Source organism: Panthera leo, chromosome E2 (assembly GCF_018350215.1).
Source record: "Panthera leo isolate Ple1 chromosome E2, P.leo_Ple1_pat1.1, whole genome shotgun sequence".
NCBI classification, from domain to species: domain Eukaryota; kingdom Metazoa; phylum Chordata; class Mammalia; order Carnivora; family Felidae; genus Panthera; species Panthera leo.
Genome location: NC_056693.1, coordinates 11,777,482 through 11,791,483, shown reverse-complemented (window position 1 = coordinate 11,791,483; position 14,002 = coordinate 11,777,482). Strand labels below are relative to the sequence as shown.

General features: G+C 58.2%; 1 protein-coding gene and 1 long non-coding RNA gene across 2 annotated transcripts; one reads left to right on the top strand and one right to left on the bottom strand.

The window, feature by feature from the left end:
* Positions 1 to 1,030: 1,030 nt before the first annotated feature.
* On the top strand, positions 1,031 to 12,504 carry CBLC (Cbl proto-oncogene C). The gene is made up of 12 exons (XM_042918624.1): positions 1,031 to 1,403; positions 3,261 to 3,407; positions 3,780 to 3,936; positions 4,173 to 4,294; positions 4,432 to 4,569; positions 6,427 to 6,514; positions 7,176 to 7,307; positions 8,918 to 9,079; positions 9,392 to 9,451; positions 12,010 to 12,125; positions 12,250 to 12,323; positions 12,432 to 12,504. The coding sequence occupies exons 1-11, from the start codon at positions 1,051 to 1,053 to the stop codon at positions 12,257 to 12,259; spliced, it is 1,485 nt and encodes a 494-aa protein (XP_042774558.1). The 5' UTR covers positions 1,031 to 1,050; the 3' UTR covers positions 12,260 to 12,323; positions 12,432 to 12,504.
* On the bottom strand, positions 3,801 to 13,042 carry LOC122209004. The gene is made up of 4 exons (XR_006197399.1): positions 12,876 to 13,042; positions 9,830 to 9,973; positions 4,460 to 4,546; positions 3,801 to 4,273 (listed from the first exon to the last, which is right to left on the bottom strand). It is a non-coding gene; the product is annotated as an uncharacterized LOC122209004 (long non-coding RNA).
* Positions 13,043 to 14,002: the final 960 nt, after the last annotated feature.

The following is a 14,002-nucleotide window of genomic DNA, read 5'->3' as shown; positions in this document are numbered from 1 at the left end:
CTGATCCCCTGGAGGACCCAGCGGCCTACCTCCTCTGCAAGTCTGGGTGTCTCAACTCTAGCCTGATTTCCCGCTGGCCCCTCACGTGGGGCCGCAGGAATGATGTTGCCCAATTCCTGCTCCCTCAGGCACCCAGCCCCTGCTCGCAGGGGACCAAGGGACCTGGTAATGTACGCTTTCCCTGTCGGGGACAAAGGCATCGAACTATCTCCCTGACCTTTCCTCCCAGAAAGTTCAGTGCTCTTAATCCTATGCCACAGCCAAAGATCCAAACCTGGGTCCAAGAGACTCAGGAGGGCTCCCTCCCGGACTCACCTCCCTGCAGAGTTTGGATAACTAAGCCCCCAGCCCTACCCCCACCCCCCACAAAAGTCTCGGGTCTCTCCGAACCCTTCCTCCAATGCAACCTGGAGACTTCAGCCTCCAGCCGGTCCCAGAAGGGGCCCAGGCATCGTACCTGCACTTCCTGCCCATCGAAGAGTGTCTTCTCATCTCCGCCCCCCCCGAAGCCACCCCATCCAGGTCTCTTTAGGGGAGCAGACTTTCTTTTTTTTTTTTTTCTAATGTTTATCTATTTTTGAAAGAGAGAGTGTGTGTCTGTGTGTGTGAGAGAAAGAGAGAGAGAGCAGGGGAGGAGCAGAGAGACAGGGAGACACAGAATCCGAAGCAGGCTCCAGGCTCCGAGCTGTCCGCACAGGGCCCGACTCCGGGCTCGAACCCACGAGCTGTGAGATCATGACCCGAACCGAAGTCGGAGGCCCAACCGACCAAGCCACCCAGGCGCCCCGGGGGGAGCAGACTTGGAACCCCATCTCTCGGAACCCAGGGGCCAGATCCCCCAGGCTCCGCCCCCTTGGGAGACACCGGTACCTGCGGTCCCCTCCCCGGTTCTCCAGGGCCCGCCCCCTCACCTTTGGCGCCCGGCCCCGCCCCCACCCTGGGCTGGGCCCGCCCCCTCACCTTTGGCGCCCGGCCCCGCCCCCACCCTGGGCTGGGCCCGGCCGCACCTCTCCTAGCCGCACGCCTACCTCCCAGGACGCCCTGGGACCCATGGCCGCGGTGGCAGCCCCCTGGGGGCGGCAGCGGGAAGAGGCCCGCGCGCTCGGCCGGGCGGTGAGGCTGCTGGAACGCCTGGAAGAGCACTTCAGGGACCCCCGGCTTGCCTCCAGTCCCCCCTCGATGCGGGACCTGCTGCCCCGCACCGCGCAGCTGCTGCGCGAGGTGGCCCACGCCCGGCGGGCGGCCGACGGAGGCGGCCCCGAGGGTCCCGGCGGTGCGCGGGACTTTCTCGTCGTCTACCTTAACAACCTGGAGGCCAAGAGCAGGCAGGTGGCGGCACTGCTGGCACCCCAGGGTCGGAGGAGTGCCAATGACGAGCTCTTCCGGGAGGGCTCCGGACTCAGGTGAGCCGCGGCTCCTGCCCCAGGAAAAAGGTGGGGTCGCGAGTCCGGGCCCCCAGCGCCGGCCTCCTTCAGACCCAGGGGTCCAGACGCTCAGCTCCTCCTCCTTAGACCCAGGATTCCTGCCCCAGCCCCTCCTCCCTCAGACCCAGGAATCTAGCCCCCAGCCCCCTCCTCCCTCAGACCCAGAGGTCCAGAGCCCCCAGTCCCTTCTCCCTCAGACCCAGAAGTCCAGGTCAGAACCCCCTTCCCTGGGGGAACCTGGAAAACTGAGCCAGCCAGGTTTTTCTTTCTTTGGGCACCTATGCCTTTAACCCCACCCCCCCATGTCCCCTCTTTCCTGGCCACCCAGCAGCCCTCTTCAAATTGCCCGACTCTCCCAGAGGCCTAGACGCACATCCTGAGAATGCGGGGACCCCAGGGAGCTTCTTGCAGGAGGAGGGGGTGAACTGACATCCCCATCACCTCCTTTGCCTAGGGGGACACACAGCCGCGCCCTTCTGCCCCCCCCCCCCCCCACCCCCGTCTTGGTTCCTGAGAATAGCTAGCTCAGGACCTAGGGCTTGTCTGTAGCCTCCTCCTCTAAACTCTGGGGAAGGGGCTCCTGAGTGACAGGAGTAGCCGAGGCTTGGGGTCTAGAGCCCAGAACAAAACAAGGTGTGGACCAGGAAGCTCTCAACCATGTCCGGTAAAAACTTCGTAATGTCTCCTTAGATTCATCCTGAAATGAAATGTGTAGGCCACACTACTTACCTACCCATCATTTTTTAAAGGTCACTATAATACCCAAACTGTTATAAGGAAGTGATCAAAATAATGCCCTTCATAACAACATTATCTGTGTTTCAAATGAAAATGCCAAGGCACAGTTACAATTATTCTGGCATGCAGAATTGGCTCTTAAGACATTCACGCCTGGGGGCGCCTGGGTGGCTCAGTCGGTTAAACATCCAACTTCAGCCCAGGTCATGATTTCGTGGTTCTTGAGTTCAAGGCCCGCTTGGGATCCTCTGTCCCCCGCTCTCTCCGCTCCCCCCCCCCCCCCCCCGCACTGCTCATGCTCTCCCTTTCTCAAAATTAAATATACATTTAAAATAATACAAACTCTGTATGGAAACCAATTTGACAATAAATTTCATATATTAAAAAAATAAATAAAATAAAATAATACAAACTAATAATAATTAACACGTACTGAGTGCCAACTGCATGCCAGGTGTCGCTGGGCATTGACTCATGAGATATGGAAGAATCCTCTTAGCTTCCCTCTTAAGACAGGGGCTGTACTTATCCCGCACTCATGCCCATTTCACAGTTGAGGAAACTGAGACTTAAGGGGGGAAAAAAAGGAACCTCCCCAAAATGACACAGCTGAGTGTCAGAGCTCCCCTTTGCTGCTCCCCACGTCCCGACCAGTACCCCGAGGAGGCAGCTGGCAGAAGGAAACACGGGGGGCCCCCCGCTCTGTGCTGCTAAAAACAAGAAGGCCCCCAAGCACAACCTGCTCCAAGACCACGGTCAAAGCCCTCAGCACTGGTGGGCTACAACAGATGTCAGGAATCCCGCAGAGCTGGTTCAAGGCCGGATGAGGCCGGGCTTCTCCTGCAGCCCCGGTGGGGCTGCAGGTGGAGGCTGGGGGCTGGCTGGGCTGGTGGGCAGCGCCTCCCTTTCCTTCCCAGAGGAGGAAACCGAGGCTCGCAGAGGGGAGGCGTCAGGACTGTGATAGGCTGTCTCGGGATGGACTCCACCCTGCCAGAGCCTGGGGGGCCTGGTCCCTGTGGGTAGAGTCCCCCACAGCAGGCACAGGTGCCAGCGCGAGCCCCCAGGTCCAGCCCAGGCCCTCAGAGCCCATCCTTGCAGGCGACAGCTGGCCAAGCTGGCCCTCATCTTCCGCTACATGCATGCAGAACTGAGCGCGCTCTTCCCCGGCGGAAAGTACTGTGGACACACGTACCAGCTCGCCAAGGCCCCAGCCCACAGCTTCTGGAGGGGGCACTGCGGCGCCCGGTGAGTGAGCACCTGTCCCCAGGGCCCCGAAGTTCCTGGAGCCTCATCCTGTCCCTGCCCGGGGACCCAGGAGTCCAGGCAGCCCCGCCCCCCCAGCCCCTCCTCCCTCACATCCAGGAGTCCACCTGCCTGCTCTGTGCCCCCACCCCCGTCCCTCCTCCCTCAGACCCAGGAGTCCTGCCCGCGGCCCCTCCTCCCTCAGACCCAGGAGTCCTGCCCCCAGCCCCTCCTCCCTCAGACCCAGATGTCCTGCCCCCGGCCCCTCCTCCCTCAGACCCAGATGTCCTGCCCCCGGCCCCTCCTCCCTAGAGGCCCTCCCATGCTAGGTTCCTGGAGGCCTCAGCTGTGTGCTCCCCCCGCCCCCCCTTCCAGTTGTGTCCTGACCTGGACTGAGTTTGAGACCATCTTGTGCACCTGCCACCCGGTGGAATCAGGCTCCACGGGCCTGGCCTTGCGCTCCACCATCAACCTCACTTGCAGCGGCCACGTGTCCATCTTCGAGTTTGACATCTTTACCAGGCTCTTCCAGGTCAGGGAAGGCCAGGGCTGGGGGAAGGAGAGGTTGGGAACATGGGTCTGAGGGAAGAGGGGGCCGGGATCTCAGACTCCTGGGGTCCCGGGGAAGGGAGCGTCTGGGGTCTTCTGTGTACGAGATGCCCGAGGCCCACGACGGATGTAAGCAACGTGGCTGGGTTCCGAGACCCCGGGAGGCACTAGGTGTGCCTTGCTCGGCCCCTCCGTGACCCCAGCGCTGCCCCGCTCCAGCCTTGGCCGACACTCCTCAAGAACTGGCAGCTCCTGGCGGTCAACCACCCGGGCTACGTGGCCTTCCTCACATACGATGAGGTTCAAGCGCGTCTGCAGGCCTGCAGAGACAAGCCAGGCAGGTAAAAGGGCCAGGAAGCTAGGTTATAAAGGACAAGGACTTAGACACCCGGATCCCCAGCGGAATGAGGGGATGGGAATTCCCAGATGGGGCAGCGGCGATCGCACCCTCACCCCCCTTACCAACCTCTCCCGCCAGCTACATCTTCCGGCCCAGCTGCACTCACCTGGGACAATGGGCCATTGGATTCGTGAACTCAGACGGCAGCATCCTGCAGACCATTTCTCTCAACAAGCCCCTGTTCCAGACACTCCTGGACGGACAAAAGGAAGGCTTGTGAGTCGCCGTCCTGGCAGGTGGAGGGTGTCGGCAGAATGCACTTGGAAAGGCGGTGCACGTTGCACCCGGCCCCAGATCGCTCTGAGGGCGCGCAATTCACACGGCCCACGTTATAACTTTGCAATACCATGGTGTTCCGGTAGGTGGCAGACGAGGGTCCAGAGGAAGGGGCGCCTTTTCCAGTTCAGAGAAAGCTGCTACGTGGGCTCCAGGCAGCTCTGAGAAGCGTGTGGGGAATTGGCTTCACTGGCCTATTGGAATTTTGCTGAACAGCTTTCGCTTCTAGACATCCATATCCCATTCTAGAATCTAGACGGTTAACAGAAAGAACACTGGGCAAGCAGCTAGACCCGGTGTTTTCAACCTGTAACCTTGGCTGCCCCACAGCCCCTCAATCAGAAGCTGCCTTGGGTAGGAGAGGAGGAGAAAAAAGGCAGGTGACGTTCCCGAGTCTCATCCTGAGCCTTTGGCCAGAGCTATCTTATTAGTCCTGTTGATATGATATGATCTGAGATAGATATGCAGTCCGTTCTCATTGTTGATGGTAGTTCTGTTCTATAAAGTCGCTGTAAACACTAGATTATTGAATACTGAGCCGTTGCTCGTAGGGGAAATACCGGCTCGGTTTCCTGCAAGATTCTGGTCACATTTCTTTTTTTTAATTTTAAGTAGGCTCCACACTCAACGTGGGGCTTGAACTCACGACCCAGAGATCTTCACATGCTGTACCTGCTGAGCCAGCAGGGCGCCCCATCTGGTCACTTTTTTGTCAACCAATTGCTACCTGATTGGTAACCAATAGTAACCTTTTTGTGTGTCTCTGTCTGAAGACACCTTGTTAAATATACAGTTGAGGGGCGCCTGGGTGGCTCAGTCGGTTAAGCGTCCGACTTCGGCTCGGGTCGTGATCTCACAGTTCGTGAGTTTCAGCCCCGTGTCGGGCTCTGTGCTCACAGCTCCGTGCCCCGAGCCTGCTTCGGATTCTGTGTCTCCTTCTCTCTCTCCCCCTCCCCTGCTCGCCCCCCCCCCTTTCTCTCTCTCAAAAATAAATGAACATTTAAAAACATGTTTTAGGGGCACCTGGGTGGCTCAGTCAGTTAAGCGGCCGACTTCGGCTCAGGTCATGATCTCGCGGTCCATGAGTTCGAGCCCCGCGTCGGGCTCCGTGCTGACAGCTCAGAGCCTGGAGCCTGTTTCAGATTCTGTGTCTCCCTCTCTCTGACCCTCCCCCGTTCATGCTCTGTCTCTCTCTGTCTCAAAAAATGAATAAACGTTAAAAAAAAAAAAAAAAAACAAAAAACCATGTTTTAATATATATATAGCTGATACTTTCACAGTGAGCTTGCGTCTCAACGAGGCTCATCTGACACCCGTATGTTCTCTATACAGCACATCCCAGGCTTGTACTTAGGCACCCACGACCCTGGGATCATGACCTGAGCTGAAATCAAGAGTCGGATGTTTTAACCAACTGAGCCATCCAGGCGCCCCAAAGATGTCTTCTGCTTGAGCCTGAACACTCGAGGACAGGGACAGGGGGGGGTACTCTGGGAGGTCAAAGCCTAGGATGTAATCAGTTTCCTGGTTCTTGTTGATCTGAGTTTGTGTTTTCAGAGCTTCAGCCACCAAGGTCTCGTGTGCCCTTTTTGGGGAATCTGAGGGGACACGGCCCTGCCCCGGGGCCTGAGGAGTCACAGCTTGCCCTGGAAAGTCCCAATTTGAGGAGAGGGGAGGGAAAAGATCCCCAGGCCAAGGATGGGTTTGGGAGCGATGCTCATCCGGGGGGCTCTGGGCCCATGTCTGGGGTGAGGAGTATCAGACGGCCCTCGGTACCCCCGTCTTTCCTTCGCCCAGCTTCCTCTACCCAGATGGGAAGAACCACAACCCAGACCTGACTGAACTCTGCCAGATGGAACCCCATCAGCGCATCCATGTGTCGGAGGTGAGGCCCAGGCCTGTCCTGTCCCTGTCCCTGTGTACTGTGCCCCCCGAGGGCCTTAACGCAGGAGTTCTCTCCCTAGAGACTCAGGCCTAGAATCCCAGAGGCTGTGGGTTTCCGTGCTGGTGTGGTGGCCACATGACCTGGGGGTAAATCACTTGACCTCTCTGGGCCTCTGTTCCTTCTCTGGAAAAGACAGCTCGTCCTGCCCCTTCCCCGGGGAGTTTTGTGGGGATTAAACCAGGAAATGATACTGCTGAGGTTGTCAGAATGGCTAATGCACTTGACCCTGTATCAGTGTAGTCTTCACAGCCACCCCACGGGCGAGGGAGAAACGACAAAGGAAATCTTTTGGTATAAGTATATCCCACAGAACCCTTGGGATATACTTAAACCCCAAAATAGGTTCATTGTTTACCTAAAAATCAAACATAACAGGACATCCTGTATTTTTAGCTGCTCAGTCTGGCAACCCTGCATAGAGACCACCCCAGGGAACAAGTCTCATAGGCAGGTACAGGTAGGAGGCCGCCGGATACACGGCCTTGGACTTAGGAGGGTTCGGGGCTGGCACGGACGTTCGGGACTTTCGTCCTGTGGCCTGACTTGGATCCCCATGGCTAACACCACCCCTCTCCATCCTCCCCATCTTCCGGCCTCCTAGGAGCAGCTGAAGCTGTACTGGGCCATGGACTCCACGTTTGAGCTCTGCAAGATCTGTACCGAGAGGGACAAGGACGTGAAAATCAAGCCATGTGGACACCTGCTCTGTGGCAGCTGCCTGGCTACCTGGCAGGTGGGTCCGACCGCCCTGCCTTCCCGCCCAGTCTCCCCCCACCCACCGCCCCCCCCCCCCCCCCCAGCTTCCACCTTCATGCTAGAAGTCCCTAGCATGAGGGATCACGCCTCATGGATCAGATGGAGAAACTGAGGCCCGGGGAGAGGCAGAGATTGGCTCAGGGTCACTTGGGAGCAGTGAACAGGAGCCCACGTGTCCGCCTCTGTGTCTCTGTCTCCGTCTTACCCTACATCTCTCGCCTCCGCTTTTCGTTCTCTGGCTTCCTTATTAGCGGAAAGGGCTCCTTGTTCCCTGGCTGGGTGACCTGGGGCCAGTGGCTTCACCTCTCTGAGCCTCAGCCTCTTCCTCGGGAGAACCGGGCTGATAGTAGTCACCTCCCAAGAGCCATGGTGAGGATCCAAGCCCTTGGGGAAAGAGGGCAGTGGCCCCTGTGTATGGTAGGTGCCTGACGGGAAGCTTTGTGATTGTAATGGAAGTGTTTGCAAGCTTGTGATGGCTGAGGCATGCGTCTCAAGGACATTCTTGAATACACATTGCCCCACTGTAGGGCTGGAGGATGCAGGTCCTAGCAAAATGACCCGAATAAGGAAACAGGCCACCCCACATGAAGTTCCCCTTTAAGAAAACCCGGAGTGTGGGTGGGAGGAAAGGGCGCCTGGGTAGCTCAGTTGGTTAAGCCTCCAACTTCGGCTCAGGTCACGATCTCGATCTCGCGGTTCGTGAGTTCGAGCCCCGCGTCGGGCTCCGTACTGACAGCTCAGAGCCTGGAGCCTGCTTCGGATTCTGTGTCTCCCGCTCCCTCTGCCCCTCCCCGGCTCATGCTCTGGGTGTCTGTCTCTCTCTCAAAATAAATAAATAAACATTGGGGAAAAAATTTTTTTTTAAGAAAGAAAGAAAGACAACCCGGGAAAACCTAGCCAGCTGACCCCTTAAGTGACCCCGCTTTTCCCTTCCCACACCCCAATGCCTTAAATTCACCAATAGAGAATGAGCCCATGAATTCCAAGGCACCCCCCCCCCCACTCAGCCCCTAATAAAGGCAGAGCCCCCTGGTGCGTGTGTCTTCCCTCCGTCTCTACCTGGGACCTCACCGTGTGGCCCCAGGCAGGCCACGTACTCCCCAGGACCTATGGGTAATCGATCTTGGTCTTCAGAGCTCACGGGTGGTTGTTGATGAGGTGGGTCCTATGATCCTAAGACCCACAGGGGCCGGTGGAACCACAACAAGGCTGGCCCCAGCGGTGGTAGGGGGGCGGATGTCTGTGGGGCTCCCCACGATTAACATGGGCCCAGGCCAGTGCTCAGGCATTCCTAGGCAACAGCATCATCACCGTGGACAGCTGAGACCCCAACAACACCCGGCTCCCCTGGGCTATCTGCTTCTGTGCCCCTCCGGACCCCCTTTGGCTCCCGCCCCCCTTCCCGTCAGTCCTGCACTTCCCAGCCCCTCTCTGCCTGACTCCTCTCCCTCTGTTTCCCTCCATCTGTCCTCAGCACATCCCTCTGGTGGGGAGGAAGGCCCTTGTGGTCCTAAGGCACAAGAGGGCCCTTGTGGCCCTAGGGACAGGGAGACCCTGACCCTATATCCCTTCCCATCCCACCCCCAGCACTTTGAAAGCCAGACGTGCCCCTTCTGCCGCGGTGAGATCAAGGGCCAAGAGGCCGTGAGTATCCATCAATTTCAAGGGAAGCCAGAGGAAGCCACGGCCACTGCCGAGTACCTGAGGTCCAGCAGTGACCAGGAAGATGGGGACGAGGAGCTGGGGCAGGTAAGCAGGGCCAGGCAGGGCCCTCTGGGTCTGAGGGAGGAAGGGTCAGCAACCTGGATCCTGGGTCTGAGGGAGGAGGGGGCTAGTGACAGGAGTCGGGTCCTGGGGGCCTGGACTTTTGCTTTCCCAAGGGTCTGGGGCTCTGGCTTTCTCCAGATGAAACTCCCCTGAGCGTTAGGCCCTTGCCTTATTCTCTGTTGTATCTCCAAAGCCTGGAAGAGTGCCCGAATGCTGGGACTCTAAGCAGAAGGACACGTAGGTAGGAAGAAAACGGCAACTTACAGTCCCCTCCCCACCCTCCATCACTCCCAGGTGGCTTCCTCAGCCCCCCCTCGGCTGAATGTGTCCCCAGCTAAAGGCCGGCTGAAAATGGTGAGTCAGACGCTGGTCTGGTTCAGCTCCGGGGTCCCTCAGGGGCACCAGGTCCTGCGCTCCCCCTCGGCACCCACTGACCAGGTGCTGGGCGATCTGGCACCCACCACCTCTGTGCCCTCTTGTTCACTTCCTTATGCCACCCCTCGCCAGCTTTCTGGCTCTCCTTCCAGCATCCCAGGCATGTCTCATCCCAGGGCCTTTGCACCAGCTGTCCCCTCTGCCCGGGTCTCCTGTCCCCCAGGCTTGCTCTCTCCCATCTCCTCCCCAGGGCGGCCTTCCCCGATCACCCCCATTTTATTGAAAATAGCACCCCACCCCCTGCTGATTTTCATAGCTCTTTCCACCACCTGGCAGAAGCGTATAATTTTCTGTCACCGTCAGCCGGTTGCCACCCTCCCGAAGGTTAGGACTTCGTCTTCTCCGTTGGATCTCCAGAGTCTAGAACAGTGCCTGGCACATAGTAGGTGCTCAGTAAATAGGTTTTCAAGGAATCCAGGGAACAGAGCCTTCCCAACAGCCCTGTGAAGTAAACAAAAAATGAAAGAAATGCTCCCCTCCTCATTTTCCAGAGGAGAAAAAGCTCAGAGAGGTGACTGTACCTGTCAAAATTTCACAGGCTGATACAAGAGAACCTGGTGTTGGGGGCGGGGGGTGGGGGGATGGGGGGGTGGGCGTGGTGCTTAGAAAACCCTACCATTATCTGCTGATCTTGGAAGCAAGCCCCAGCCTTCTTGCTCCTCCCCACCCCCTACTTCCTACCCCAGGATTTTCCGAGACCCTGGCCTGCTGGGGAGGGGCCCATCTGTGTTAGGCTGAGTACACATAAGATTCAATCAATACAGAGGCGTCTTCAAACAAACAGCTCAGGAAGTCCGGGAACATTATTTCGACCGCAGCAAACAAGTGAGCCAGCAGGAAGGGGGGTGGCGGTGACACCAGCCAGGGAAGCTAAAAACAGATCCAGACCTGCAGCCCAAGGCAAATGGAAACATTAGGAGGCACTCAGCTGGCTCCCAGAGGACAATGAGGGGGGACGCGGCCAGGACGGCAGGCTGGGGGGTGGGGGAGGGGGGGCGCCTCCGGCCACGTGGGCACACCTTGGCCCGGGCTGTGCCCTCCGCCTGGCGTGCCCTCTCCTCTTCTCCCCAAACCCTGCCTGATTCAAATTCCAGTCAACTCCTACCCCCTTGGTTCTTCAAAACATGCTGTAAGAGGGATGGCCCCCGGGGGGTCCTGCCTCCCAGCAAAGTGACGGCCGTAATGAGCATAGTTAACGTGTTAACGTGTGTCTGAATTGCTGGGCACCCGGCCCTGTGTTTCGTGTATTAATTTTGACCGTCATGACAGCCCCGTGAGGTGGGTACTGTTGTGATCCCTGCCGTAAAGCACGGGACACCGAGCCTCGGAGATGTGGAGGCCATCGGCTTAAAATGACAGGGTCAGGAATGGATCCCAGGCCCGCGGCTCGAGACTCCAGACTCCGTCCTCCACTCCTGTGGGCCTCTCTTCCCTTGTCTGTGAAATGGGCATCATGGCAAAGGCCAGTGTCAATGTGGGTACGGTTTGCGTGTGCTGTTCTCCATCTAAGAAACCCACCCCTAGGCAGCAAGATTGTCATTGGGCGGGACCCTGGCCCCTTGCTGGCCACTGGGGACCTCTCCCGTCCTCGCTGTCTCCACCTGGAGAATGGCAATCAGCCCGGCGTGGGCCCCACAGGTCCCGATGAAGTCAGCAAGCCTGGGTTACGTAACCTGGATCATACCCCTCCCTGACCTCTCAGAAGTCCCCACTAATTCCCCCAGGGCTCCAAGAAAAAGCCAACATACCCTCCACAGCTCACAGGGCCCGGAGACCTGACCCGTCTCCACCTCTCTGACCTCCTACCATCCCCCCCAATTCCTTTTCAGCAACGGGACTACTGCTGTCCTAACAGGCCATAAGCCCCCCACGCACCACAGGACCTCTGCTTACATCTTTGTCACACTCAGCCTTGTGTTCCATCGCCCCCCTTCTAAGAGGTCTTCCCCAGTCGCCCCCCACTCTCCCCAGGCCTATTCCAGTTCCCTGAAGGTCACTTAATACTCTGTGGATAGTTCCTTGTTCATGCACTGATTACTCATGGTAAGTCTTTTGCTCGGTAAATTTATCAGCGGCATGAGGACAGAGATTTTGTCTGCCTGGTTCATGGCTGTCTCTTCAGAGCCTAGAAGGTGCCTGGCCCCACACTGTAGACGCTCCGGGAATGCTTGTGAGATGGATGGATGGATGGATGGATGAATGGATGGATGGGTGAGTGGAAAGGATGGAGGGAGGGAGGGAGGATGGATGGATGGAAGGATGGATGGATGAATGGACGGACGGACAGACGGCCAAACAGAACTTCCTACTCGAGCCAGAGGTGCTAGGGAAAAAAACAGCATGGACAAGGACGAGACTGTTGTGCTGTCCCTCCCTCCTCCTGGCCCCAGCCACCCATGTGTTACCACCATCTGGGCCTATGAAATGACAGTTCGCTGCAGCTCAGCTGTGACACTTCTTAATCTCCTCCCCTCCAGGTACCTCTGGCCCTCCCCAGACTTCAGGGCCCTCTATCCTTGCCAAGAATTAAGACTGTGGCCTTAGCCCCATGGGAAATCACCTCCAACCCTCAGGCCAGGGAGGGAGCCACAGGGTGAGTGGAGAGGCGGCTGGGGTCCAGGGCTCCCAGGTCTGAAGGAAGATGGGATGGGGGGCAGAAGGGAAAAACACTGGTTCCAGAAAATCAATAGCCCCTCTTCCAACTCTCTCCACTGCAGAAACTCCTGAAGGAAAAGTCACCCCTCTGGCTGCCCCCGTGGGGCCCGTGATCGCTGCCCAGGCATGGGGGCCGGTGAGTCGACCCCACCCCAGCGCTGGCCAGGTTCCCTCGGCCTGGCCCTGCCCTGTCCCCCAACCTGACTGGGATAGTATCTGACCCACCTCTCTTTCTGCCTTGCAGGGCACCACACGTGCTGCTAAAGGGAGCCCCAGGGGCTGCAAGGGGTTTGTGAATAATAAACTGCCAAGCCTGGTCTGTCGTCTGATGTGTGGAGAAAACTACAGCAGCCACCAGGGGGCAGCTTGACATTGGGAACAGGTGGTCCTTGAGGCCTGATCGCCACCTGCTGAATCCAGGGGTCTGGAGGGGCAATGGTGGGGAACCCAGCTCTTCTGGATTCAGGAATCCAGTCCTCCAGCCTCCTCCCTCAGACCCAACAGTCCCGGCCGCCAGCCCCCTCCCTCAGACCCAGGAGCCCGGAGTCCCAAGTTTTCAGAGAATCAGGCAACCAACCCCCTTACCCCATTAATGAAAAAATAATACTAATTCCTGAACCCAGACCCAGATATCCAAGTCCCGAGCCCCTACTCCAACAGATCTCTCGTTTCTTTAAGAGGTACACACCTGGTCTTGCCCAGCGTTCCTAACCTTCTCTTTCTTCCATCCCTCCCTGGGATCTTCTCCCAGAGTAACAGTGATTTCCAGTCCAAATCAAACTGAAGAAGTGTCTCGGTACCTCATCACTCATCTCGGAGGTTCAAGCCTCCCTCCACTTCGGTTTAAGCCGTGAGCCCTGCCCTGCGCTGTGCCCAGCCCAGGCTGGATGAGGCTGGCACGGAGCAGTAATCACTACCCGCCCCCCCCCCATCTCTGGTGGCTCACAGCCCAGTGGAGGACAGATAGTGATGACCCAGCGCGGGCAGGGCTGGGATGGGGGAAACCGGGACGCTACAGGGGCCCAGAGCGGGCAGCTGACCCGGCCTGGGAGGTCAGGGAGGGCCTCCAGGAGGAGACATCCGAGCTGGGACTGAAAAGATGTGGGGAAGGTATCCCAGGGCAGAGGGGAACGATTTTAGAGAACCAGGATGGGAAAGGGAGCCGTGAAAGGGAACAGAATCTCTCATGGGCCAGGATTTGGGGAAGGGCTCGGCCCTGTGGTTCTGGGCAGGGTGCAATCGCACCTCTCCGGGTGGTGGCCAAGCTTCGAGTTTAGGCGCCGCCCCGCCCCACAGCGTGGTCCCCTGAGGCAGTCTGGCTGCTTACGTGGTGGCTGAAGGCTTGATGGAGAGGTTTCTAGTGACCCAGGCAGAGGCTACCTAATCTTGGGAGTCCTGCAGCATCACCCCTGCCCCGTTCTCATCTTTACACGTGAGTCCCCAAAGGGCACAGATGTAAGAGGAAGGGACCTAGACACCCCCCCCCCCACCTCAGTGGAGCGTCAAGGTGGGGTTGTAGCATATGGAACGAGAGATACCGTCGCAGGCATCTTAGGAAGATAGAAGGTGTCCCAGAGAAACCAGTCCCCGCTTTTTGGCATTATTAGTTCCTGATTCAAAGCATAGCAGGACGGGGGCAGCTGGGTGGCTCTGTCAGTTGAGCATCCCACCCTTGTTTTCAGCCCAGGTCATGATCTCACGGTGCGCGAGTTCGAGCCCCACGTCGGGCTCGGTGCTGACAGCTCAGAGCGGGGAGCCCGCTTCGGATTCTGCGTCTCCCTCGCTCTCTGCCCCTCCCCCGCTCACGTTCCGTTT